We start from the raw sequence: 27,353 nt of genomic DNA, 5'->3' as shown, positions 1-27,353 counted from the left end.
GATGATGATGATGATGATAGTAATAGTGATGATCATAATGGGTAAGGCTCACTGGCCCAATCTACTGGCTGGTCTCCTGGGGCTCACAGCTGGTCTTTGGTGTGTTTCAGGAACGCTGAGGGTGAGGAGTACCTGCGTCAGAGAAGGATGCAGCTCCCGTTCAGCTTCACCACGGGGGAGGGTGTCCTCTATGACCACGGCCCCACGGTGGATGTCACTCAGTTCCAGTTCAACAAAATGTTTGGGGGTAATGAGACCATAAAGGATGGGGCCCCCCGCTCTCTGCTGGACTGCTTCCTGAGACAGGACGAAACTGCCTACACCAAGACCATCGACCCCCCCATCCCTCTGGACCAGGTCTTCATTGACAGCCACGCTCTGGTCAGCGTTCCCAGTGACGACTGGCTGGAGGGCAAAGCTGTGTCGACACCAGAGAATCCCATGGTGGTGAAAGAGGAGTCCAGACAGTCCGTGATGGCCGTGATCAATAACCTGGAACAGTTGGCTCAGAACAGAGACTTCTGTGCAGCGCTGAAGAACCTGGATGTGGAAGAGTCAGAGCTTACAGACTGGGAAAACACCCTGAAGAGGTTGAGTCTGGCGGAGCTTCAGCAGAGCAACGTGAGCTCGGAGCTCGACAGCATCTTCACTAACGATCTCTTTGACTATATCGACCACGTTCTGTTCAAGGAGAAAGGAGAAGAGGGCCTAAATGCCGGGACTCCAGCCTGCCTCTCAGTCCATCAGCAGGACCTCTTCTCTCAGGCTGCAGACCCACTCTGTGATGATCCTCAGCTGTTCCAGATTCCCAGTCCAGATCAAAATGGCCTTCAGATAAACGGGATCTATGCTCCGCAGCAGAACTCAGACGCTCAGCTCTTCAACAGCACACAGAAACTGTCCCACCAGGGCCCTCTGATCCCTCAGTCTGACTCCAACCTGCCCCCCCTCCAACAGCTGCAGCTCCAGGACATCTTCAGTCCCTCTTTGGAGCTCCCAGAGCTCACGCTTCCTGACCTCTCTGCCTCCTTCCCATCCTGTGAACAGACCTCCAGTTCTCTTCCTCAGTCTCCGTGGGTCCAGCTTCAGAACCGTTCCTCTGCTGATGGACACTTCCTGCAAACCTCTGTCAAACAGCTGAATCATGTGGCATCTGGCGTCCTGGACATGTTGCCTCCCCTGATCCCCTGCAGTGACTTTAATCCCTCCAACACACCCAACCTTCCTGTGTCTTTCCCCTCGTCGTGTCTGCAAGGTGGCACTCCTGAGAGAGCTCATGTCCAGCCGGTCAAGCAGTTGCCTCAAAGCCAGACCCATGTGAACATCCTACAGAACGGACCTAGTCTGATGCCAGCAAGCCAAACTTTCCCACATGCCGGGCAGTGGCCAAGCGCCACTGGACTGAACGCCGCTCAGCAGGGGGGCCTGGCGTGTGGCCAGGCAGCGTCTCAGAGCAGCTGCATGTTTAACCCGCACTTTTCCTCCAGTCCTGCAGGGGGCGACATTCTGGCTCTTACAGAGTCTGCAGCCCTGAGGGGGGCCAACAAACCTCTGGATCAGAGTCCTCCTCAGGGGTCCTGTTACTTCCAGTGGAGTCACAGCGAGCCAGTGGTGGGAACGTCCGTCATCCTTCAGGAGAATGCAAACATCAGTCCCCTGTCGGCTCCGCCCACCATGACCTCTGAGCACGCTCTGCAGCACTTCATGGACTGCCACCGACCCACAGAGGTCAACATGTTCCACTGTGAGTCCTACAAACTGCCCCCAGAGAGACGGAAAGATGAGAGTTCAGTCTGATAGCAGGTTTAGGGTTAAGTTCATACATTTGTTAAAATTAAAGTCCCAGTGAGGAGTTTCTCAGCGATCTTATTAAGTCTCTCCTTTAGATATCTGCCTGATCCTGATCCACGCTTTAAAATGAAATTATCAGCACCAACATTACAGGTTACAGGTTATTTTAAATAGCTACATCTTAGCTTCCTAAGAAGCTGGGTCAAGTAGGATTTACAGCATGTATAAGTCTCCATGACAACACCACACCGGCTGATGAAGATTTTTGGAGAGAAGAGAGATCTGTGTTTTTCTCTGCTGAAATGGTTTCTGTGATTAATTTTGTAGTGATGGTGGACACTGGAGCCTAACTGTCAGACAGAAAAAGGACAGAAGAGCAGAAGAAAGAGAGATAGCAGAGAGATAGAGCAGCAGCTAAAGGCTAAAACATGAGGGGTTCATCTGTTTGTGATAATGTTGACTCCAACCCACAGTCAGCAGTTATTCTGCAGTGGTCCGTACAAACTTGAGAGTCTATCAATAAAATGAAGAGTGAAGTTACGTTAGCTCTGCTTGGTAGAAGAGCGCTAGCAGGACATGATGAGGTTTTACACATTACAGACATGTCTTGGACTGTCAGCTGCTTTGAATATAAACAGCTACTAAACTACACAAACTGACAGTGTTTACTTGTTGCCACATTTGCCTACAGATATGTTGGAGCACCGAGCTGCTGATAGCGCTACATATAGCTGGCTGCTACAACTTTTGTTTGATGTCATATTTCAAACCATAGAGCAACGTAACTGTACTAAAATATACCTTACCTCGGCGTGTTGTATCCAGTAAAAAGTTGTCTTGAACCAAGAAAACTTGCTTTGATACAATCTGCATTTAATTCCAAAACAAACACACGCCTTACTAAAAGTCATTAACAACAGTGTGCATGAGACTCCGGGCCAGAAGGTGTCTCATGCACACTTTAATTGGACTCCCGGGGAGTCCAATTAAAACAGATCCTCCTCACAGCATCTTTAAGTATCATTTCTGTGACTGAAACATCTCTCTTCAGATTTCTCCTTTCTTCTCAGAGATTCAGTCCTTTGACCCTGCTGTGTCCTCTGTGCTTCCTTCAGCAGGATGAAAGAGTCTCTGCTGTGGATTTTTGTTGCTGATGGAGATGTAGCGATGAACCCGACACAGTTGAGTGGAGATGTTTGTGCAGAAAGGAACCAAGAGAAGGACAAAGCAGATGGAAACAGACTCTCAGTGTATCTTTATACTTTTTATATCTCTTTGTATCAGATAAACTTTGTTCAGTCCATATGTTTAAAGCTGTTGCTTACCCTTTGTCTACCTGAAGATACATTTGAATAATAATGAAGTATAAAAGCCAGGTATGCAATGTCAGGATGCAGCTGGAGCCTTGAGGAGGATCAGCCAATCACAGCCAAAGAGAACTGTTGTTAAAGGGAAACCAGCTTTGGTCTCAGACGGAGACGTCATTTCTTAAACAGGTTGACCCACCATGCATCTGGACTATCATAAACCCTGACTCAGACTTCTTCCCTTGGTTCAGTGGAGATCAGTTTAACTGAAGTACCTGAAACAGCTGCAGAGCCACATTATATAAGCACATAAATGAATCTGCTCCCCAAAGGAACTCTGGGTAATTAATCTGTGAGCTTGGGTGCAGAGAGCCTGAAACATGTCAGAGAAAATGATTACCATTAGAAAAACTAACAGGAACTATCACATTACCCCGATGCTGTCTGTAGGTGATTACACCATGCATTCTCCATAATCACCAACAGAGGGCAGACTTAGGTTTCAGACTGAGTGATCTCATATTGACTCAGGAGAAGAGGTTCTAACAACAACAAAAATTATTATTATTATTATTATTATTATTATTATTATAAATAATAATTAAAGTATCATAATAGTAATGATGTATAAGCAGTATGTGTGTGTCACTTTGAGAAACTCAGACTGCCCAGATTTCCAGCCCTGAGTCTGTCCTTACAGCCACGGGTGACTTCCTCTTTCTGTACAGGCCATAGTTTGACTGAGGACCAAAAGGGATGAAGCATGTTGATGTGCTGTGTGACGGCCAAGTGAGAGAAAACATTTAGTTCGTCTGAATCTGAGCAAAGTTAGAGTAGAGTTTTCAGGTCGCAGCTGCAGGCCGATCTGAGTTCATCCAGACTGGCGTCCTGGAGATCTTTTCTAAACCACACACAGCGTGACCCTCCATGTGTTTCTGGGGTAGAGCCCTCGAAATGATGGTCTGCTTTCTGTGAAAAGTTCCTTCAGCTGTGTTTCTCTCTCAGTCCTTCAGAGCTGCACTAACCAGGGAAGTTATGAGACACGGGTTTAATCCCAAAGTGCATTTCAGCTCTCCGCAGAGTTTTTATTCTTTACCCTTAGGAAAGAAGGGACCACACTTCATTCAGCTGTGACCGCTCTCTGCAGAGACAGAAACCTGCCCTATTCATCAGATTTACTTTTTTTGTAGTCTGTTTTATAATCTGACAGACTGACCTGGACAAGAACAGCATTAAAGGCAGCTTCACTGTATCACCCAGTATTTACCTGTGTTATATTCTTTTATTCTGATGCTTCAGACTTTAAACGTATTAAAGACGCTCAAGCTGCAGATGCTGTACTCACACACCAACATGTGCGATACCTGATATAAGAAAGCCAAATGTTTTACCCACAGCTCTGTTTATGTGTTAACATGTGCCTTAACTGTTTCCATATTGCTGTTATTTGTAAAAAAAAAAAAAAAAAAAAGACAAAAAAATCAGTTTACCCAGTTTAATCTGCTCATTCGAATATATACAAATATCTGTATGTAGTTATGGTTTCCTATCTTAAACAATAACTGACCTTTTGTTGAATGCTTTTTCATAAATACGTGTGTGCAATAATGAAACTGTGGTCTGTTCCTTTATTCCATCAGACACTTTATCAAACGTCAGAGAAAAAAGAACAGTGAAGTGAGTCAGAGGAGTTAGTATGTCTATTTTTTTTTCTATCATTCCTTTAATAAAACTTGACAAATACAAATCCTAAATGGTTGAAATAAATAAACCAAGTGATGCCACAGCTGTCTCTGCTTTCTCCAGCAGGTGGCACCCTCCTCTCTGAGTGAAGTTGACAGGACTGGTTAAAATTGGGCTATTTCATGTGGTGATGATTCATCAAACACTGAATAAAACAGTAGAAGTAAAAAGAATAGAGGATATGTCATTTGTTTTATTAGGGATGGTAGTGATACAGTGCCCTCCATTCAAATACGGGAGAAGACACAAATGAGCTTGTACATTAATAAAGTAGTTATCTCAACATTTGAAATCATCTTTACATTATCATCATAATCGGAATGGACCGCTGGTAGAAGGAAGGTATTTATATGGAAAACTGTGGCTGTTGTCACCTTTTATTTTTCATAAAACAATTTCTGCCTTTATCCTGTTACATGTTGACTGAAGAAAGAAAATCAGATATTTTCAAATAGTTACCACTGGTGGAATCAAACCCACGATGCAGTGAAAAGCACAACCTTATACAATCTAGTGGGCCGCACTCAAACCACTCACCTTCTTAGTTTCCTGCATCAGCAGCAAACAGTGTAGTATGTGACATCTCTTGATTCACTGTTATTCTGGTCTCATTTAACTGTGGTGGTACAGCTGTCAAACGATAACACTAAGGCAAGCTCATGGAGGACGTTAACACCAGTGGAGCAAAAGCTCACTTGATCTTGATTTTCAGTATAAATACGGACGGTGAAAGCAGGGCCTCACGATCCTTCTGACTTTTGGGTTTTAAGTAGGAGGTGTCAGAAAAGATACCAAAAAGTCTAGATTTATGTTTCTGACCAAGAACATCATTAATTACAGTTCTAGATGAATTTAACGTGACACATGCCGTTCACAAGGCTTTCAGAAGCTTGTCAGACCTCTGAGATGCAGCTAAGGTAAGCCTGACCGTAAGCCTGCCCGGGACCAGGCATGTCACACTAGCTTATGTGCCATGGTAACCAAGCCACGCTAGCCCCAAGCCCTGTTTGTGGAACCCAACTCTCTTAGCGATGCTAACCAAAATAAGCCAGGCTTTGAGCTGAGCCAGCTGCGTGGAATACTTAGTTTAGTTTTTTTTTTAGGTTGCACACAGTGTCGTTTTGTTTCCCCTTGTGTTGGAACTGGTTTGGCCAAACCATATGTTGTCCAATTGTTGCATTGTGTCAGGTTTGTGTGTTATGTTCACACCTTAGGTTCAGTTTAAGTTGAGTAATGTTAAGTTGACTTCTTTTGTAGGCCGAGTTAAAATAAACATATTTTGTACAGTTCATTTAAATTTTGGGTAAAAAAAAGACCCACTATTTCCAAAGAAAAAACATTGTTGTTCTCTATACTGCTTTGTCCCTGACAGTCTCAATGTGTCTTACTTTTCCACTCACTGAGTCTCATTTTGTGACTCCTTGTGTCTCACTGTGTGTCTCACACTGTGTGTCTCACACTGTTTGTCTCGCACTGTGTCTCACTGTGTGTCTCACTCTGTGTGTCTCACACTGTGTGTCTCAAACTGTGTATCTCACTGTGTGTCTCAGACTGTTTGTCTCACACTGTGTCTCACTGTGTGACTCACTTTGTGTCTCACTTTGTGTCTTATTATGTGTCTCACTGTGTGTCTCACTGTGTCTTTCACTGTGTGTCTCACTTCGTGTCTCACTGTGAGTCTCCCAATGTGTGTCTCCCACTGCGTGTCTTACACTGTGTGTCCCACTGTGTGTCTCACTGTCAATCTCACTGTGAGTCTCACACTGTGTGTCACACAGTTTGTCGTGACTTGTGTCTTAATGTGTGTCTACCTGTGTGCCTCATTGTGTATCTCACTGTGTGTCTCACTGTGTTTCTTACTGTTTGTCACTCACTGTGTCTCACAGTGTGTTCCACTGTGTGTTTCGCTGTATGTCTCACACTGTGTGTTTCACTTTGTTTCTCACTGTGTGTCTCACTGTGTGTCTCACTGTGTGTTTCAAACTGTGTGCTTACTGTTTCACACTGTGTGTCCCCCACATTGTGTCTCACACTGTGTGTGCTTCTGTGTTTCTTTCAGTGTGTCTGTGTATCTCACACTGTGTGTTGCGCTGTATGTCTCACACTGTGTGTCTCACTGTGTGTTTCACACTGTGTGTCTCACTGTGTTTATTACTGTGTGACTCACTATTTGTCAATCATTGTTTGTCTGACTGTTTGTCTGAAACCTTGTGTCTTACACAGTTTGCTACGCACTGTGTGTCACTGTAAGTGTCACACAGTGTGTCTCACAGTGTGTGTCTCACACTGTGTGTGTCACTGTGTCTCACTTTGTTTCTCACTGTGTATCTCACACTGTGTGTCTCACACTGTGTTTCATACTTTGTGTCTCGCTCTGTGTGTCTCACACTGTGTGTCTCACTGTTTGTCTTACTGTGTGTCTCACTGTGTGTCTCACTGTTTGTCCTACTTTGTGTCCCACTGTGTGTCTCACCTTGTTTGTGTCACTGTGTGTCTTGATGTGTGTCTCACTGTGTTTCTCACACTGTGCACAACTGTGTCTAACTGTGTTTCTTACTATGTGTATCACACTATATGTCCTACTGTGTTGCATACTGTGTTTCTTACTGTGTGTCTCACACTGTGTCTCACTGTGTGTCTCACACTATGTGTCTTACTGTGTTGCTCACACTATGTGTCCCACTGTGTTTCATACTGTGTGTCATCCACTGTCTCTCCCACAGCGTGTAAAACACACTGTGAGAACCACAGCGTGTTTTACACTGTGTGTCGTACACTCAGTGTCTCACACTGTGTGTGTCACTGTGTTTCTAACTGTGTGCCTCGCTTTTGGTTTAGCTGTATGTCTCACACTGAGTGTCTTAAAGTTTGTGTCTAATTGTGTGTCTCAATGTGGGTCTCAATTTGTGTGTCTCACTGTGCTTCACACTGTGTTACAAACACACTGTGTTTCATTCTGTGTGTCTTAAACTGTCTGTCCAAAATTGTGTGTATTACACTGTGTCTCACACTGTGTGTCCCACTGAGTTTCTACTGTGTCTCACACTGTGTGTCCCACTGTGTTTCATACTGTGTCTCACACTGTGTGTCCCACTTTGTGTCCCACTGTTTGTTTCACACCGTGTGTTTTACTGTGTGTCACACTTTGTGTCCCACTTTTTGTCACTCTGTGTTTCTCACTGTGTCTCACACTGTGAGTCTCACTGTTTTTCTCCCTGTGTGCTTCACTGTGTGCCTCGCTGTCAGTTTAGCTGTATGTCTCACACTAAGTGTCTCACAGTTAGTGTCTAACTGTGTGTCTCACACTGTGTGTCTTAACGTTCTTCACACTGTTACCCTCTGCATTTTTTTCTTTGTGTCTCACACTGTGTGTGTTACTGTGTGTCACACTTTGTGTCCCACTTTTTGTCACTCTGTGTTTCTCACTGTGTCTCACACTGTGAGTCTCACTGTTTTTCTCCCTGTGTGCTTCGCTGTGTGCCTCGCTGTCAGTTTAGCTGTATGTCTCACACTAAGTGTCTCACAGTTAGTGTCTAACTGTGTGTCTCACTGTGTGTCTCAATTTGTGTCTCACACTGTGTGTCTCACTGTTTTTCACAATGTTACCCACTGCGTTTTTTTCTTTGTGTCTCACACTGTGTGTGTTACTGTGTGTCACACTTTGTGTGCCACTTTATGTGACTCCTTGAGTCTCACTGTGTGTCTCAACCTGTGTGTCTCACACTGTGTCTCACTGTGTGACTCACTTTGTGTCTCACTTTGTGTCTAATTATGTGTCTCACTGTGTGTCTCACTGTGTGTCTCACTGTGTGTCTCACTGTGTGTCTCACTGTGTGTCTCACTGTGTCTTTCAATGTGTGTCTCACTTTGTGTCTCTCTGTGAGTCTTCCAGTGTGTGTCTCCCACTGTGATTCTCCCAATGAGTGTCACACAGTTTGTCGTAACTTGCGTCTTAATGTGTGTCTACCTGTGTGTTTCACTGTTTGTCTCACAATGTGTGTCTCACTGTGTATCTCACTGTGTGTCTCACTGTGTTTCTTACTGTTTTTCCCTCATTGTGTGTCTCACAGTGTGTTCCACTGTGTGTCTCACACTGTGTGTCTCACTGTTTGTCCTGACTTGTCCTGACTGTGTATCTCACTTTGTATCTCACACTGTGTGTCTCACTGTGGGTTTCGCTGTATGTCTCACACCGTGTGTTTCACTGTGTTTCTCACTGTGTGTCTCACTGTGTGTCTCACTGTATGTCTCATAGTGTGTCCCACTTTGTGTCCCACTGTGTATCTCACACTGTGTGTTATGCTGTATGTCTCACACTGTGTGTCTCACTGTGTGTTTCACACTGTGTGTCTCACTGTGTTTATTACTGTGTGACAAACTATTTGTCAATCATTGTGGGTCTGACTGTTTGTCTGAAACCTTGTTTCTTACACAGTTTGCTACGCACTGTGTGTCACTGTGAGTGTCACACAGTGTGTCTCACACTGTGTGTCTTACATTGTTTCTCACACTGTGTATCTCACTTTGTGTCTCAATGTGTGTTTCAAACTGTGTGCTTACTATGTTTCTCATTGTGTGTTCCACACTTTGTGTGTCACACTGTATGTTTCACTGTGTTTCTTACTGTGTTCTCACACTGTGTTTCTCACACTGTGTATCTTACACTGTGTCTCACACTGTGTTTCTTACAGTGTGTCTCACACTGTGTCTCACACTGTGTTTCTTACAGTGTGTCTCACACTGTGTCTCACACTGTTTGTAAGGCACTGTGTGTCTGACACTGTATGTCTGACACTGTGTGTATCACTGTGTGTCTCACACTGTGTCTCACACTGTGTGTCTTACAATGTTTCTCACACTGTGTGTCTCAAACTGTGTATCTTACAGTGTGTCTCACACTCTGTGTCTCACACTGTTTGTAAGGCACAGTGTGTCTGACACTGTATGTCTGACACTGTGTGTATCACTGTGTGTCTCACTGTGTGTCTCACTTTGTGTCTCACTGTGTGTTTCGAACTGTGCGCTTACTATGTTTCTCACTGTGTGTCCCACACTTTGTGTGTCACACTGTATGTTTCACTGTATTTCTTACTGTGTCCCCCACTTTCTGTCCAAAACTGTGTGTATTACTGTGTGTCTCACACTGTGTGTCCCACTGTGTTTTACACTGTGTCTCACACTGTGTGTCTTACATTGTTTCTCACACTGTGTGTCACACTGTGTGTCTTACTGGGTGTCTCACACTGTGTTCCACTTTTTGTCCCACTGTGTGTCTCACAACGTGTGTGTTACTGTGTGTCACACTTTGTGTGCCACTTAATGTCACCCTGTGTGTGTCACTGTGTGTCTCACTGTGTTTCTCACTGTGTGCCTCGCTTTGGGTTTAGCTGTATGTCTCACACTACGTGTCTCACAGTTAGTGTCTAACTGTGTGTCTCACTATGTGTCTCAATTTGTGTCTCACACTGTGTGTCTCACTGTTCTCTACACTGTAGCCAACAGTGTTTCTTTCTTTGTGTCTCACGCTGTGTGTGTTACTGTGTGTCACACTTTGTGTCCCACTTTATGTCACTCTGTGTGTGTCACTGTGTGTGTGTCACTGTGTGTCTCACTGTGTGTCTCTCTGTGTGTCTTGCTGTGTATCTAACTGTTTGTCTCGCTTTGTGTCTCACTGTATGTCTCACACTATGTTTCTGGCACTTTGTTTCTCACAGTAAGTGTCTCACTGTGTGTCCCACACTGTTTGTCTCCCTGTGTGTCCCACACTGTGTGTCTCACTGTGTATCTTACAGTGTGCCTCACTGTGTGTCTCACACTGTGTGTCTCACAGTTTCAGATTAACTGTGTCTCACTTTGTGTCTCACACTGTGTCTCACACTGTCTGTCCCACACTGCGTGTTGTACTGTCTGTCTCACACTGTGTCTCCCACACTGTGTGTCTCACTGTATGTCTCACACTTTGTCTGTCACATTAAGGGTCTAACTGTGTTTCTTTCTGTGTGTCCTGCACTGTGTGTTCCACTGTTCCATACTGTGTGACTCACACTGTGTGACCCACTGTGTTTCATACTGTGTGTCTGACACTGTGTGTCTCACTGTGTGTCTCACTGTGTGTCTCACTGTGTGTCTCACTGTGTGTTTTGCTGTGTTTTTCTGTATGTCTCACACTATGTTTCTCACAGTTAGTGTCTCACTATTTGTCTCACACTGTTTGTTACTGTGTATCTCACTATGGGCTTCACTGTGTGACCAACTGTGTGTCCCACTGTGTATCTTACAGTGTGCGTGTCACTGTGTGTCTCACTATGTGTCTCGCACTGTCTGGCTGTGTGACCCGCACTGTGTATCTTACTGTGTGTCTCACTGTGTATATTACTGTGCATCCCACTGTTTTTTTCTGGATCTCATTTCTGAGCTGGCTGAGGATCCTGAACCTTGGCAGAGGTGAGGACAACCCCCCCACCCCGCTTCCTGATATCGGCAGGAAGCACTTTCAGTCATGTCCTCTGTAACAAAGATTGAAGAGTTGTAAAAATCTGTGCCCACAGATTCTGACATCAATAGTTTACGCTGCTGTCTTTTAAATGAAACAGTGAATAATGGTTTGAGGAGAGGCAGCTCTCTGAGGTCTGAGGCATCAAACAGACCCTGACTCTTTCTCTGTTTCTTTGTTTCTCATTGTTTGTTTGCAAGGTTTCTTTGTTTCTCTCTGTCTCTGTTGCTTTGTTCCCCTGTGTCTCTGTTGCCCGATGACGCTGTTGCTTTGTTTCTGTTTTTTTTTTCACTGGTTCTTTGCTTTTTTCCTTTTATTTATTTATTTTTTATTATCCATACTTCTTTGTTCTGTTTCTCTGTATGTTTGTGTCTGTGTTTCTTTGTTTATTTTTGTTATTTGTCATTTTTTCCTTTTTTGTCATTTGTTTCTATCTTTGTTTGATTCTGTCTTTTCACCTTGCTTTGCTTTGTTTTGTTTCTATTTTTTTCTGTTGCTTTGTTTCTCTGTGTCTTTATGTTTGGGTACTCCTGTGAATGCTGGTCTCTCTGCAAACCTGCAAGACGACCTTGGTTTGCAGTCGGTCTGAGAGGACCCCAGCTCTCCTTGAGTCTAGTCTGGTTAGCTCAGAGCATGAAAAACACATTTACAGCTGGTGTGGCACAGACCCCTGGGGACACTCTGTGTCCAAACAAACAACAAACTCTGGTCACAGTGCAGCCAGCTTTTAGAGGCATGAAGGGCAGGAGGAAGGATTTATGCAGGCAGAGAAACAGAAACAATCACCAAACACAGTCACTCCACATACTTACCTAGGTAAAAACATTTAAGTTGTTTCATTTTTTTAGGTTTGAGGGATAGAAACTAAAAGAAAAGACAGTCAGGGATTGTTTGCTGCGTCTGTCCGTATGTGTCTCTGTGTTTGTCTGTGTCTGTGTTTGTCTGTGTCTGTGTTTGTCTGTGTCTGTGTTTGTCTGTGTTTTTCTCTGCCTGTGTTTCTCTCTGTTTCTCTTTCTGTTTCTTATTCTGTTTCTTTTTGTGTTTCTCTTTTCTATTTTCTATCTGTCTTTCTTTCTCTCTTTGATCCCCCAGTCTGTGATTCTTTCTGTTTCTATCTGTTTCTCTCTGTGTCTCTTTGTCCGTGTTTCTCTCTTTTTCTCTTTGTCTGTTTCTCTGTGATTTTTCTCTCTGTCTGTTTCTCTCTGTGTTTCTCTCTATCTTTAGGGTAACCCCTGACCCTAACCCATCTATCTATCTATCTCCCTATGGTGGACGTGTGTTGAGGTAGTGCGGTAGAAGGTGGTCAAACTTTGTTTCTTTTCTTTTGTTATCGCCTTTTTTCCGTTTGATCATTGTTTGAATTATTTGTGTAAACTTTGGTCAAACAGTTTAGTGTGTTTCTTGGTGTTTTTGGTGCATTTTTCGTGCCTTGTGGTGAGGATGGCGTCCTCAGAGACGCCACCACCGCCGGCTTCCCTGAGCCACGGTGTGAGGCTGGTGCCACCACCGGCCTACACCGTGGAGCAGGTCTTGCTGGCTGTGGGAGACCAGATGGGTCACGGGAATATCTTGTATGCTTACTGTATGAACAAGGCTGTGGTTGTGTTTTTGAAACATCAGAGCTTTGTCACAACTCTGATTGAGAATGTATTAACCATCAGCGTGGAGTTCATTCAAGTTTCTCCTTTGGCTGTGCCGTGCACACGGATCACAGTATCTGGTGTCCCTCCATTCATCCAGAATGAAGCCCTGGAGAAAGAACTGAGGTGTTTTGGTAAGTTTGCCAGTGGTTTTCGTACTGTTGCTTTGGGGTGTAAGGATGCTAAGTTAAAACATCTTCAGTCTCTGCGAAGGCAGGTTTTCATGTTTTTGGACTCTCCGTCTCTAACACTGGACATCTCCTTCCGTGTTAAACATGAGGAAGGTTTCTACATGGTTTATGCCAGTTCAGGAAATATGGAGTGTTTTGAGTGTGGAGATGTGGGCCACAAACTTGTTGCTTATCCACACAGACAGCAAACCGTGAGACTGGCTGGGGGTGACAGCGGGGAGGTGGGCGGTGAGGCCGGGCAGCCTGCAGTCGCGGGCCCGGTTGCTGCTGCCGGTTCCTCGGGGTCGGTGGCTGCTGCTGCTGGCCCCGCGCGCTCAGCGGTGGATACCACTGGCCCTGCACACTCTGGGGCGGCTGCAGCTGGCCCTGTGTGTTGGTACCGGCTGCCGGTTCTTCGGGGTCGGCAGCTTCAGCTGCCTGCTCCGGGGGCTCGGTGGCTGTTGCTGGTCCCATGCACTTGGCGCATGGCTGATCCATGCTGGACAATTTGTTTTTAATGTGGGACATTTTTGATGTGTGCGAACTGTACAATTTAAAGACTGGAATAATTTCCATTGACCGGGAGAAAGCCTTCGATCATGTCAATCACTCCTTTTTATTTTCCACCTTGCAGGCTTTTGGTGTTGGGGAGCACTTTCTGTCCTGGGTGAAGTTGTTGTACAGTGGTCTATGTTGTGTAGTAAAAGTGGGCAGTGGACTAAGCAGTCCTATTCCAGTTGGCAGAGGCATCAGGCAGGGCTGTTCTCTCTCTGGCTAGCTGTATAGTGTGGCCATTGAGCCTTTCCTTTGTAGGCTTAGGAAGCATTTGAGGGGTTAATGTCTACTTGAGTCAGCCTTTAGTGATCTCAGCTTATGCTGACGATATTAATGTTTTTGTGCAGGGTCAGGAAGACATCCAGAAGCTAAAGCACTGCCTGGACCTTTATGAGTAGGGTTCCATCAGCCAAGGTCAACTGGGAGAAAAGTGAAGCTTGTTTAGTTGGCAACTGGAGTACAGGAAGCACTCTCAGTCTTCCTGGTGGCCTCAGGTGGGGAAACAGGGGGCTAAAAGTTTTGGGAATGTATTTGGGAAGTGAGGACAGTATGGCTAAAAACTGGGAGGGAGTGCTGGACAAGGTAAAAGCCAAGTTATCTAAATGGAAATGACTAGTACCTCAGATATCTTACAGGGGAAGAGCTCTGATTGTCAACAGCCTGGTGGTCTCATCTCTGCGGCACAGGCTTCAAGTGCTGAACCCTTCATCTGGACTGGTGAAACAGCTGCAGCAGCTCCTGGTGGACTTCTTCTGGTCAGGTCATCACTGGCTTCGAGCATCAGTCCTGTACCTTCCTGTGGCAGAGGGGGGGCAGGGCCTGATAGACATTGCCTCCAGGACTGCTGCTTTCAGGCTTCAGGCAGCTCAGTGGCTACTGTACGGATGCTCTCTTGGCTGGTCGGCTGTAGCTCGGCTGCTGCTCTGGAAAGCTGGGGGGCTGGGACTGGACAAGCAGCTGTTCCTGCTGAAGCCCCCTTCTCCCAGCCTCACTGGACTGATACCTTTCTACAGTTACGTTTTTGATGCCTGGAGAACTCTGGTTTTCACCCAACCATCTGACCCCAAGCCCAGGATGTGGCTGTTCGAGGAGCCACTTTTCAGCAACGGTCTTCTGAGTATCACCACACTGTCCTCTGTCACCCTCAGGTGTGCTTTCATACAAGCAGGAATCACTAAGCTTGGACAGCTGACAAAAACACCTGTCCAGAGACAGGTTAAGGTCAACCAGAGTGGCTTTAGGTCAACCAGAGTGCTGCAGAACCTGGTGAAGGAGGTGTGGCAGTCTCTGTCGGGGCCCCTCGGGGTCTTTGATCTGAATCGGGGTCTGGTGGAGCGATGGACAGACGGCCATGGATACATCTTCCCATCTCTGATTGTGAGTCCTGCAGTGGGTGACTGGAGGGAGGAGAGTGGACTGTTGCTGTTGCTGAGGAGTCCAGTACTGGGGACTTTGAGCTTGTTCACGGGGAAGCAGCTTTACCTGAGCTGCATGAAAGTGCTGAACCTGCGATCCCTCAACAGAGTCAGGGAGTCCAGGTGGACTGAAGGTTTTAGCTCAGGCTTTTCCCCTAATGGCAGCTGGAGGGTCCTGTATAAGCCTCCTGTGGAGAAACGTGTGGCTGATCTCCAGTGGAGGATTATACGTGGAGTGATAGCTACGAACAGATACAGAGCTCACCTTGATCCGAGCTCTGGGGAGGGATGCCCACTCTGCTCTCAGACAGAGACCACAGAGCACCTGGTGCTGTCCTGTCACAGACTGACAGGGCTTTTCAAAACACTGAAGGAGTTGGTGGGGGATTTGAGAGAGGTTTTCTCTTTTCCCTTATTTGTCTTTGATCCCAAATACACTCCCAAGAAGAGGCAAACTCTGGTGCCAAACTGGCAATCTGGAAGAGTCTGAAAACAAGGTTCTGGTGGTGGGATGGACTGACCCAGTTCCTTGTTTGAAGGGTCTGGTAGCAGCTCAATTCAGAGTTGAGTACACTTTTTATAAAATACTTATAATTTGGATGGCTTCAGTGATGTGTGGGCTGTCAGACAAGTCCTGTGCTCACTGGGGGACGATGGTTCATTGGTGCTAAATTTCTAAATCACTAGGTTTTTGGAGGCTTTGTGTGTGTGTGTGTGTGTGTGTGTGTGTGTGTGTGTGTGTGTGTGGGGGGGGGGGGGGGGGGGGGGGGGGGTTGTATTTTAAACATGTTTTAACCAATTGACATGTAATCGGTTTTTTAAGTATTGTCAGAATGTCTCAAAAATAAAGTTTGTTAAAAGTCAGTCTCTCTGTTTCTCTCTGTGTTCCTCTCTGTTTCTCTCTGTTTTTTCTGACTGTTTCATTCTGACTGTTTCTCTGTGACTGTTTCTCTCTGTGTTCCTCTCTGTGTTCCTCTCTGTTTTTTCTCTCTGTCTGTTTCTCTGTGACTGTTTCTCTCTGTTTCTCTCAGTCTGTTTCTGTCTGTTTCCCTCTGTGTTTTTCTCTGTGTTTCTCTGTGTTTCTCTCTGTCTGTTTCTGTGTTTCTCTCTGTCTGTTTCTGTGTTTCTCTCTCACTGTTTCTCTCTGTGTCCCTCTCTGTGTTTCTCTCTGTTTCTGTGTTTCTCTCTCACTGTTTCTCTCTGTGTCCCTCTCTGTGTTTCTGTCTGTTTCTGTGTTTCTCTCTCACTGTTTCTCTCTGTCTGTTTCTGTGTTTCTCTCTCACTGTTTCTCTCTGTGTCCCTCTCTGTGTTTCTCTGTGTTTCTGTGTTTCTCTCAGTCTGTTTCTCTCTGTTTTTATCTGACTGTTTCACTCTGTGTTTTTCTCTTTTTCTCTCTGTGTTTCTATCTGACTGTTTCTTTCTGACTCGTTCTCTCTGTGTTTCTCTCTGTTTCTCTCTGTCTGTCTGTTTCTTTCTGTGTTCCTCTCTGTGTCCCTCTCTGTGTCTCTTTGTGTTTCTCTCTGGTTGTTTCTCTCTGTGTTTCTCTCTGATTGTGTTATGCCTATCTCTGTTTCTCTCTGTTTGTGTTTTTTTCTGTGTCTCTCTGTCTTTGTTTCTATCTGTGTTTTTCCTTTTTTCCCTTTCCTTCTCTGTCTGAATTTTTTATCTCCCTGATTGTTTCTCTCTGACTTTTTTCTCTGTGTGTTTCTCTCTGTTTCCCACTTTCTCTTTTTCTCTCTGTGTATCAATTCATCTTTCTATTCGTGTTTTTCTCTTTGTTTCCTTTAGTATAATCCTCCCTGTCTGTTTCTCTCTGTTTCTCTGTCCGTGTTTCATTCTGTTTCCTTCTGTCTTTGTTGAACTTTTTGTTCCTCTCTCTATGTGTTTGTTTCATGTTTCTCTCTGTTTCTCCCTTTCTGTGCTTGTCTGTTTCTGTTTGTCCTTGTTTCTCTCTGTTTCTATCCATCTATGTTTATTTCTTTGTTTAACTCTGTCTTTGTTTCTGTCTGAGTTTCTCTGTATGTCTCTGTCTTTCTTTCTCTCTGTTTTTTTGTTGTTGTCTGTTTCCCTCTGTCTTTCTTTCTTTCTTTCTGTCTTTTTCTCTCTGTGTTTCTCTGTCTGTTTCTCTCTGTTTCTCTCTTTGTTTCCCTCTGTCTTTCTTTCTCTCTTTGTTTCTCTCTGTCTGTTTCTTTCTGTGTTTCTCTCCGCGTTTCTCTGTGTTTCTCTCTGTGTTTCTCTCTGCATTTCTCTCTCTCTGTGTCTGTGTTTGTGTTTCCCTCGGTCTGTGTTTTTCTGTGTCTGTCTGTGCTTGTCTCTGAAGCTGCTGGATGAAGCTTTGATTGATAACTGACTAACTCACAGATGTGATGTGAGGAGAGGACAATCTTCAGAGACCATCGGGCCTGATGATAAAAAGACTCAATCAGAGCTCTCAGCTGGATTAGCAGCTTTCAATGAAGAGAAGTGTCTCTCCAGGTGAGTTCAGTTCCAGGTAGAAGGACCTGGAGGATGGTGTTTCTGGTCTTTATTTGTTTTTAAAGAAACGACACGTGGACTCACAGAGGGCTCCACAGAACCCATGGTTCAACAGCTTTATTCCAGGTGCACAGATTATTCTAGTTTCAGGAAACCCTGAGATTTAAAACTGAATGTGAGGGATTAAAAAACTTTAAGCTCATATTGGTCCCAAAACAAAACCCCCATCAGGTTCAGGTTCAGCTTCAGGTCTGTTAAGGGCTTTAATAAAGGATGGTCAGCTCACATTAGCTCACACTCTGTGCTAAATTAGCTTTTTATTGTGAGATTAAAGACTAAATAAAACCATGGATCAAAAACGTAAGTGATGTGGACTCCCTGGACTGGACTGATCTGGTGGGCTCCGTCTGGGTTCAGGTCTGTCACAGAGGAGTCTCTACTACTAATCAAAGCGTGGGTCTGACTGTGTTTGACTCTGGCTCTTTCAAATGTGTTGGCCTACTTTCTGTCCTTACATATGCTGTGGGGGTCTTCAGCCCCTCAGGGTCCTGATCTGGTCATGTGACTTAATGTATGTATTACAGCTGGGTATGATGGACCAACTACAACCTCCATTCAGACCACCGGGGGAGGGGGTGAGCTGTAGTTCCGGTCTCTGTCAGATGATGCTGTGGACGGGTGGGCTGGTTACTCTGAGGTCTGTACCCAAAGGGCTGATTCTCTTTCAGGTTTCTGATTGGATAGCTGATTTCTCAGGTGTGCTCTGTCTTTAGAGTGCACTCCCCTGGTGGAGAGTCATGGAGGTCGGATTTCAGTCTGTAAAAAGAGTTTTCTTCGATGTTCTAATAGGGCTCTGTGTTTTTGAATGCACATCCAGCTGATATCCTCTCACTCACTGAGGAGGAGGAGGAGTCCTCAGATCACAGCTGGTACTGAGCCCTCTCACATCATCATTTTTTAAATATGATGCATTATGGGAAATGTTGCTTTTATTTCTATACCTTATTCTTTAAAAGTTTTTCTCCTCTGTGGGTTATCCTTCTGTCCTCGGTCCTCCAACAGATCCTTAGTCTTCTGTCCTCCATTAGACCCTCTGTCCTCAAACAGACCCTCTGTCCTCCATCAGATCCTCTGTCCTCTATCAGGTCCTCTGAATCTTCCATGGTTCAGACTCTGTCCCGTGGTTTTTAGTTTCAGAGGCAGACTCTGGATGTCCTATGGTCTCTGGGTTCAGGTACAGACTCTGGATGTCCTATGGTCTCTGGGTTCAGGTGCAGACTCTAGATGTCCCATGGTTTTTAGTTTCAGGGGCAGACTCTGGATGTCCTATGGTCTCTGGGTTCAGGTACAGACTCTGGATGTCCTATGGTCTCTGGGTTCAGGTACAGACTCTGGATGTCCCGTGGTTTTTAGTTTCAGGGGCAGACTCTGGATGTTCTGTGGTCTCTGGGTTCAGGTGCAAACCCTCGGAGCTCTCTGTACTGTTGCAACAAATCCATCTCCATTATTTAAAGTCTAACCCCTGACCCACATTCAGCCCGGGCCACTGCGGACTCAACATAAACCTCCATCTCTCATCCTGAGCGCTGATTGGATGCAGGGCCTCACTCGGGAACGCGCCTGCGTGGACACGCTCGGCCTGTGTTTCCAGGAGATTCTTCCGCGTGCCCGCGCAGGCCTGCTGCGCATGTTTGCTATAATTTTGTTACATGGCTCTGGAGCGCGTGCCTGTCAGAAATCTGTGTCGGGCGTGCCCGCTAGTGGAATGCGCGCGCCCGCGGCCCCCCTCCTCCTGCAGCTCGTGTCCGGCGCTAATTGGAGAACCGCGCTGATGGAGGTCAGAGATGGAAGTAGCAGAAGTCTATCTGCAGCGCTGAGTTTGTGAAGTGGAGGACTGAGGAGGACCGAGGCTGACCGAGGAGGACCAAGGAGGACTGATCCGCTGCTCCCACCATCCCCTCCTGGGTTTCATGGTCAGGATGAAAACTCCACATCCTCGTCTGACTTGGAACAAGTTCATCTCTCCGTGAGGCTGATGGGACAAACACCGAGCCCTCGTCCCCCAGAGCCGTCCGTTTTTTAAAGGACCACATTCTGCTGCGTCACGCTTTATTTTGCTTTTTATTTCATTTTTAGATTTTAGTGAATTTCCGGCCGAAGCTTCGAAAAGGGGTGAAAAGCTCCGGATCGACCGAGCCCGCTCCTGTGGCTCTGAGTGAATACTAATTTCAGTGTGATAACTCGGGTTATCAGGAAGAATGTGTTGATTTGGAGGATTACAGCAGAGGAAACTCGGTGGCTTACATGTCGCGGTAGAAAGGGACTGTGTGTGTTTCTGTGGGCCCATCACAGGCTTATATAAGAGGAGCCGTCATGTATGCAGGACGCAAGAGGAGAAAACCGGTCCAGAGAGCGTGAGTTCAGTCTTTTTATTTTTCATATCCGTTAATTAAGAGTTAAAAAATAATTATCCACTGTGTTAAAATAACTAAAAATGGAGATGATGAGCTGCGACCAGGATCCTGATTCAGGGTCTTGATTCTGTCAAACACGAAGCCGCTCAGAGAACAGGACCGAAACCCGAATATGGTCCACGGTTGGACGTTTCTCTGCAACATTTCGTTCCCCCTGAGTGAACAATAATTTTCCTCTGTATCAAACACCTTAATTTTTGATAACAGTGCTCTGTTGATTTCCTGGGCCGTGTGTTTTAGAGGAACGCTCCTGTGCGCATGGAGAGCCGTGCACGGCTCCTTTAATGCCTGCGGATTACTGCAGGCCTGCAGCCGCGGCCTGATTTTAACCTTCAGCACTTCCCTATGTGATCTCTGTTTCCGCTGCAGCTTTTTACCCGAAGGCACGGCGAAAACAAACACAGTACAGAAAATTATGACATTTTCTTCTTGCTCCCTATTTTCTTGGTTTGGAAACACGGGGAGTCTGATCGGGATGCTGCGCCATTTTCTGTTAGAACGCCCTTCAGAGGATCAGGGGACAGGTTCCTCCTCCTTAGTTTGCTTTGATTTTGAAATTAAAATATGTGGCTTTAATGTTTAAATTAATACACATCAGACCGGTTGCTGGTCCTGGATATGCCGTGGAGTGAAGGCTGGTCTGGGTTCAGGTTTGGACTCTGTTGTATTTACAAACGTCCGTTTAAAAACCTGGTTCCGCCTCCAGCAGCAGTAATCTGCAGATCAGCTGTTGGTGGCTGTGATTATAAAGTCTGAGCAGCTCCACTCTCTGTTTTGCTATGACATCATGGTCCTGCACCGTGCGTCCGCCGCCTCAGCCTCCATCTGAAGGTGGAGCAGACAAAGCCCGTGTGCAGCTATGATCTCTGCATTGTTCTGTGATCTGATCTCATGTGACTGAGTTTAGAAAAGCAACAAACTGTGCGCAGTGAGAGGTTGCGGGAAGGCCGCTGCTGGGGGCAGGAATAACGGAGCCGCTGCTCACTAACTCTGTTGATCTCTGTCCGCCCAAGAATAACGTGTCTAGGACGGTTTCTGTCTGAGCTGCATCAGCCTGTCAGAGAGGCAACTCTGAGCTCTGAGCACGGGAGGAGGAGGGACTGCTCCTCCATGATGAGGCAGAGACATCACACCTGTAAATTTACCTGAGTGGGTCCTGAGAGGGACGGCACCCCCAGTGGAGGCTGTTTTCTCCATCTGTTAGTGCAGCAGCAGCAGCTCTGCACATCAGCACTCAGTTCATGTTTGAGGCCTTCAGCTGCATCTGCACAAAGCAGGCCTCTCTCTCTCTCTCTCTCTCTCTCTCTCTCACACACACACACACACACACACACACACACACACACACACATTCTGCAGTGTGTACAGTGCGAGTGCAGCTCAGAGGCGGTGTCATGGCAGCAGGTTTGGTCCATGTTATGCTCAGTGATGGGATGTGCCAGTGCCAGTGTGTTGGGACAGTCGCAGCAGCTATCAGGTCATGTTTTTGTAACTCTGTGATGTTTTCTGAGCATGAGGACAGAGGACCACATACTCACACAAGTGTTGTGTTTGTGAATGTGTGTGTTTCTTAGTCTGTAGGGAGCTAACCCATTAGCATTAAGGCCTTCTGTGGTATTGTTAGTGTGTTTCAGTTCGGCCTGAAGCTCCTCTCTGAGATCAGCCTTTACACTACCTGCTCATGTTGTTGATTCTTTTTATCAGACCTGATTTTCAGAACAGGGACAGCTGGTCCTGGTCTGTGCTGAGGTGGAGGATTAAGTTTCCTGTTCAGGCCTTTTTTAGTCCTTCCCTGCTTTATTCCTTAATTGATGAATATTTGTTTGTAATGATTATCCTCTCTGTGAAGACTCAGTGTACGTGTGTGTGTGTGTGTGTGTGTGTGTGTGTGTGTGTGTGTGTGTGTGTGTGTGTGTGTGTGTGTGTGTGTACACATGTTTCTATAAATGAGGTTATATAACCTGTGAGTGTATAGACTCAGCAAAGCTAGGCCTGCTTTGTTTGAGGCCTGCTCATTCTCAGGCTTTCAGTCCAGATTCCTTTATTAATACTGTTTGTTTGTTTGGAGACAATTACATATTAATAAATGTAAAAAATAAATAGATAAATACATACATAAAAATAAATAGAAATATGTATACACAAACATGAATATATTTAAACATAAATTGTTATAAATGAATATGCATGAATATAATTAAACATAGACATTTGTATAAACATAAATAGTTATAAATAAAAATAAATATGTTTTATATGAATATTAAAAAACATGTTTATATTTTCTGCTCAGTGCAATTCCGGTTTGAAAGCTCATTTCTAGGTGAAGGCCGATTCATTTAATATAAATCCTCTAAAACCTTTGAAGAGGCAAATCAGAAATACGTCTGATATCATACAGGAGACATTAAAGCATCATTTTTCCAATTAGAGATAAACATTGTTACAGAAATATAGGTCCATGAGTTTTTTCATTTTAAGATTAAATAAAAAGGAGTGTTAGGGTGAGGGTGAGTTTGTCCTTAAGAACATATGAAATGCAATTTGTTGTGAATTAGAATTAATCAATAAAGTAAACTTAAAGAAGACAGTTAGTAGAAAAGAAGTGGCACTGCTTTTTATTGTTTACATAGAGATCAGGGTGAATATGAGGGACAGGGTTATTGTCTGATAGTTAAACAAGTCTGTGTCTTTATTCCCCCCGATTTTTAATATTATCCTTTTAAAAAAAACATACCTTTATCCATTTCCCCATCTGCAAATTTATATTTTATTAAATACCTTAAATTCTTTGCCAGGGTGGAAAAGAAAATTTGTTCCAAGACTGAAAACTCTACAAAAACTTGAGGGTTGTATTTTGACCTCCATGTTACGAGCCTCTGGTGTTTTCTGGGTGAAGTCTTGGTCAGATACAGTTTGATGGACTCTTCCAAGCAGGAAAAAGCAGACATGGTGTGTTTGTGGTCTCTGTCTGTAATCAGCTCAGTTAATGATCTCTCTTTGAAATGATTATCAGGGTGAAGCAGCCGCCAGCCGAAGGAGCCAAGTCCAACCCATCCAAACGGCACAGAGACCGTCTGAACGGCGAGCTGGAGCGCTTAGCCAGCCTGCTGCCCTTTCCTGAGGAGGTCACCGCCAGTCTGGACAAACTCTCCATCCTCCGCCTGAGCGTCAGCTACCTGAGGGCCAAGAACTTCTTCTCAGGTAAGATCCACCAAAACCATACCTGAAACAGAGACTTGAAGAATCCAACTGCACCAACCACAGCAACCAAAACCAGAGGGTCTGGAGGGTTTCTAGACCATCTCATGGTTTAAACTTCAGCGTTTTCATCTTTCATGATATTCGCTGTTGAGTGTATTTGCAGAGGAACAGGTGCACTAACTCGGGGGTTTCCAAACTTGACTATGCCAAGGCCCCCCAAATAACATTTGCTTCTGGCCAGGAACTCCTTTTGAAATAGACAACATGTCCAAATAAATCTCAACTTCAAGAATATATTTTCTTACTTTTATTCACTTTTCCATTATATTTACATTTGTTAAGAACAGAAAATTATTACCAAACAAAAGCCAGACTCACACAAGTAGGTTGTTGCAAAGGAGAGAAGGCATTCAGAGCTCTGTCAGCCAAGGTGGGGTACTCCTTTCTTACATGTAGTCAGTAGTTAGACAGAGGAAGAGCCTCAAAGTTTGGTCCAGTTTCTTAGATAGCTTAATATGCCAATGTTGCGGCTGGGTGCAGTTAGGTACAATGGGAAACTTGAGAATCCAACAATTATGGTAGTTTACTTGTTGAATGTTCTGGACAAATGGTTATAAAAATGAAGAAAATGAAATAAAACAAGTTAAAAATATAATAATTAGATCCTATTTTTCCTTCCCTCTAATTTTCTGAGGCCCCCTGGTGCCCCCTGATAGCCCCCACTTTAAAAACCACTGCAATGACTCATGGATGGTATCCATCAAAGCCTGCTGCCCCTGTTCATGTGATAGTTTTGGGAAAAGTTTACTCAAACCCAGAAAACATCCACACATCCTAAAGGATCTGCAGCTCACTCAGAGGAAGTGAGTCCTGAAGGCCTCTCCAAGCAATCTGCAGAATGAGTAATGTGCCAGCAGCTTTGCTGGTCTCCAGAAGAGCTGTGTGTTTGCTGTGTGTTTACTGTATGCAAGCTGTGTGTTGGCTGTGTGTTGGCTGTGTGTTGGCTGTGTGTTGGCTGTGTGTTGGCTGTGTGTTGGCTGTATGTTGGCTGTGTGTTTACTGTGTGTTAGCTGTGTGTTTACTGAGTGTTGGCTGTGTGTTTGTTGTGTTGTCTGTGTGTTGGCCATGTGTTTGCTGTGTGTTTTGGCTGTTCAAATGCTGTGTGTTGTCTGTGTGTTGGCCATGAATTTGCTGTGTGTTTTGGCTGTTCAAATGCTGTGTGTTGGCTGTGTGTTGGCTGTGTGTTGGCTGTGTGTTGGCTGTATGTTGGCTGTGTTTTGGCTGTGTGTTGGCTGTGTGTTTACTGTATGTTTGTAGTGTGTTTCCTGTCTGTTTTATATGTGTTGGCTGTATGTTTGCTGTGTTTTCTGTGTCTTAGCTGTATGTTTACTGTGTGTTTACTGTGTCTAAGCTGTATGTTTGCTGTATGTTTGTAGTGTGTTTCCTGTCTGTTTTATGTGTGTTGGCTGTATGTTGGTAGTGTGTTTCCTGTCTGTTTTATGTGTGTTGGCTGTATGTTTGTTGTGTGTTTCCTGTCTGTTTAATGTGTGTTGGCTGTATGTTTTATAGTGTGTTTCCTAGACAGGAAACACACAGACGTTTTATGTGTGTTGGCTGTGTGTGAGCTGTGTGTTGGCTGGATGTTTACTGTGTGTTAACTGTGTGTTGGCTGTGTTAGCTGTGTGTTTGTTGTATGTACGCTATTTGTTTGCTGTTTATATGCTGTGTTTTGGCTGTGTGTTGGCCGTGTGTTGACTGCTTGTCTGCTGTTTATATGCTGTGTGTTCACCGTGCATTGGCTGTGTGTTCGCTGTGTGTTGGCTGTGTGTTTGTTGAATGTTGGCTATTTGTTTGCTGTTTATATGCTGTGTTTTGGCTGGGCGTTGGCTGTGTGTAGGCTGTGTGTTTGCTGTTAATATTCTGAGTGTTGGCTGTGTGTTTATTGTGTGTTTCCTGTCTGTTTAATGTGTGTTGGCTGTATGTTTGTTGTGTTTTATGTGTGTTGGCTGTGTGTTTGCTGTGTGTTTGCTGTGTGTTGGCCCTGTGTTTGCTGAATGTTTGCTGTGTTTTGGCTGTGTCTTGGCTGTGTGTAGGCTGTGTGTTTGCTGTTAATATTCTGAGTGTTGGCTGTGTGTTTATTGTGTGTTTCCTGTCTGTTTAATGTGTGTTGGCTGTATGTTTGTTGTGTTTTATGTGTGTTGGCTGTGTGTTTGCTGTGTGTTTGCTGTGTGTTGGCCCTGTGTTTGCTGAATGTTTGCTGTGTTTTGGCTGTGTCTTGGCTGTGTGTTTGCTGTGTGTTTGCTGTGTGTTGGCTGTGTGTTTGGTGTGTGTTGGCTATGTGTTTGCTGTGTGTTGGCTGGATGTTTGCTGTGTATTTGCTGTGTGTTTGCTGTATCTTGGCTGTGTGTTGGCTGTGTGTTGGCTGGATGTTTGCTGGGTTTTTGCTATGTGTTGGCTGTGTGTTGGCTGTATGTCTGCTGGGTTTTTGCTGTTGGAGCTGGGAGCTGACCTACATTCAGGCATGAGGGAGCAGTTTCGAGTGGGTTGCAGTTTCAAATGCCCCTCAGTCATCGCTCCGCTCCCTCCAACCATTTCCAGGATGTCACAACACACGAGCGGCCGGCTCTGTATTTGTGCTGGATGTGTTTCCCAACATCTCACGGCTCATCTCATCAGCCTGAGACCAGGAGACCACCAGAGAGCGGGAGGAGCATCCAGCCACCACCTTGCTCACATGGTTTCATCCAAGGGGAGCAGGGCCTCAATATTTCAGTGTGTGTCTCTGAGCACTCTATAAGTGATGTCAGGTACACACACAGTGTCCATTAAAGCCGTTCATAAAGGATCAGAGCGCAGCACGCTGATGGAGATGTGTGCAGTCCTCTCCTCCATGCAAAATGAAGACATTGTTATTTTAGGCCTGATCTGCTGCAATGCGGCCATCAGAGGCTCCTGAAGTATGAATAATTGAGAGAAACCCTGGAGTTTAAAGTATTTATGAAATGGAGGCAGAGCGATGTTTGTTTAAGGCAGCGGCTTTCAGAAATGGCTGTTTGGGGCGAGAGCAGCAACAGCAGCAAGAGTGGTGGGAACAGCCACTGTGATACAGTATGAGAGGTTTTTTATGGGCTTAGGGTCTGGATGTGTCTCCTTTTAAACTCTGTGTTTGTGTGTGTGTGTGTGTGTGTGTGTGTGTGTGTGTGTGTGTGTGTGTGTGTGTGTGTGTGTGTGTGTGTGCGTGTGCGTGTGTGTGTGTGTGTGTGTGTGAAGGGGGCTAACAAGTAGAGTGTATAATGACGCTTAAGGTGCCCTGTAGAAAGAAACCGTCCTTGGTCAGATTTTTCTTTTTCTCCTCAAAGCAGCAGGTAAACTGATTAAGGGAGGCGCGAGTCTGCAGGTGTAAGTGTGCAGGTATAGGTGTGTAGGTGCAAGTCTGGAGGTGTGAGTGTGCAGGTAAGAGTATGCAGGTTTAAGTGTGTAGGTGTGAGTCTGCAGGTGTAAGTGTGCAGGTGCGAGTCTGGAGATGTGAGTCTCGAGTTGTGAGTCTGCAGGCGTGAGTCTGTTGGTGTGAGTCTGTTGTTGTGGGTCTCTTGTTGTGAGTCTGTTGGTGTGGGTCTGTTGTTGTGAGTCTGTTGGTGTGTGTCTGTTGTTGTGAGTCTGCAGGTGTGAGTGTAGGCATGAGTCTGTAGTTGTGAGTAGGTGTGTAGATGTGAGTCTGTTGCTGTGAGTCTGATGTTGTGAGTGTGCAGGTGTAGATGTGTAGGTGTGAGTGTGCAGGGGGGAGTCTTTAGGTGTGAGTGTGCAGGGGTGAGTGTGTAGGTGTAAGTTTTAGGTGTGAGTTTGCAGGTATAAGTCTGCAGGTGTAAGTTTGTAGGTGAGAGTCAGTAGGTGTGAGTGTGCAGGTGGTCCCTAAAGAAAGTGTAGAGGGTGTTGTTAGACTCAAGAAAGAAGGACATTTTCTGTACCTCCTCCTCCATCTTTGTGGCCTAGTGTCTGCGTCATGTTAGCAGCATTAGCTCCCCTGGTCTTCAGAGTTTTTTTTTTTTTCTGTGTTTAGAGTAATTTTTTTTCTTTTTCTTTAGCACA

The 27,353-nt window shown here is 45.2% G+C and overlaps 2 protein-coding genes across 3 annotated transcripts in view; both read left to right on the top strand.

Annotated features, from left to right (window-relative positions):
- The window catches only part of LOC141808207 (aryl hydrocarbon receptor-like), a 36,175-nt gene extending 31,472 nt beyond the window's left edge, over window positions 1-4,703 (top strand). Inside the window, exons 10-11 of one of the 2 annotated variants that reach the window (XM_074694646.1) lie at window positions 111-1,744; window positions 2,910-4,703. In XM_074694646.1, coding sequence (XP_074550747.1) covers window positions 111-1,744; window positions 2,910-2,911 — 1,636 coding nt within the window. In that variant the 3' untranslated portion in view covers window positions 2,912-4,703. Of the gene's footprint in view, window positions 1-110; window positions 1,745-2,906 lie in introns of both variants that reach the window. The other variant, XM_074694645.1, reaches the window with a different exon arrangement.
- Window positions 4,704-19,421: 14,718 nt separating this feature from the next.
- LOC141808169 (aryl hydrocarbon receptor-like) overlaps window positions 19,422-27,353 on the top strand; it is a 48,310-nt gene continuing 40,378 nt past the window's right edge. Inside the window, exons 1-2 of the mRNA XM_074694586.1 lie at window positions 19,422-20,003; window positions 23,080-23,267. Coding sequence (XP_074550687.1) covers window positions 19,963-20,003; window positions 23,080-23,267 — 229 coding nt within the window. The 5' untranslated portion in view covers window positions 19,422-19,962. The remainder of the gene's footprint in view (window positions 20,004-23,079; window positions 23,268-27,353) is intronic.

The sequence above is a fragment of the Halichoeres trimaculatus genome, unplaced genomic scaffold (assembly GCF_033239565.1).
Source record: "Halichoeres trimaculatus isolate MK-OKI-2021-1 unplaced genomic scaffold, fHalTri1.1 fHalTri1_scaffold_19, whole genome shotgun sequence".
NCBI classification, from domain to species: Eukaryota; Metazoa; Chordata; class Actinopteri; order Labriformes; family Labridae; genus Halichoeres; species Halichoeres trimaculatus.
This window is presented reverse-complemented; position numbering and strand designations above follow the sequence as displayed.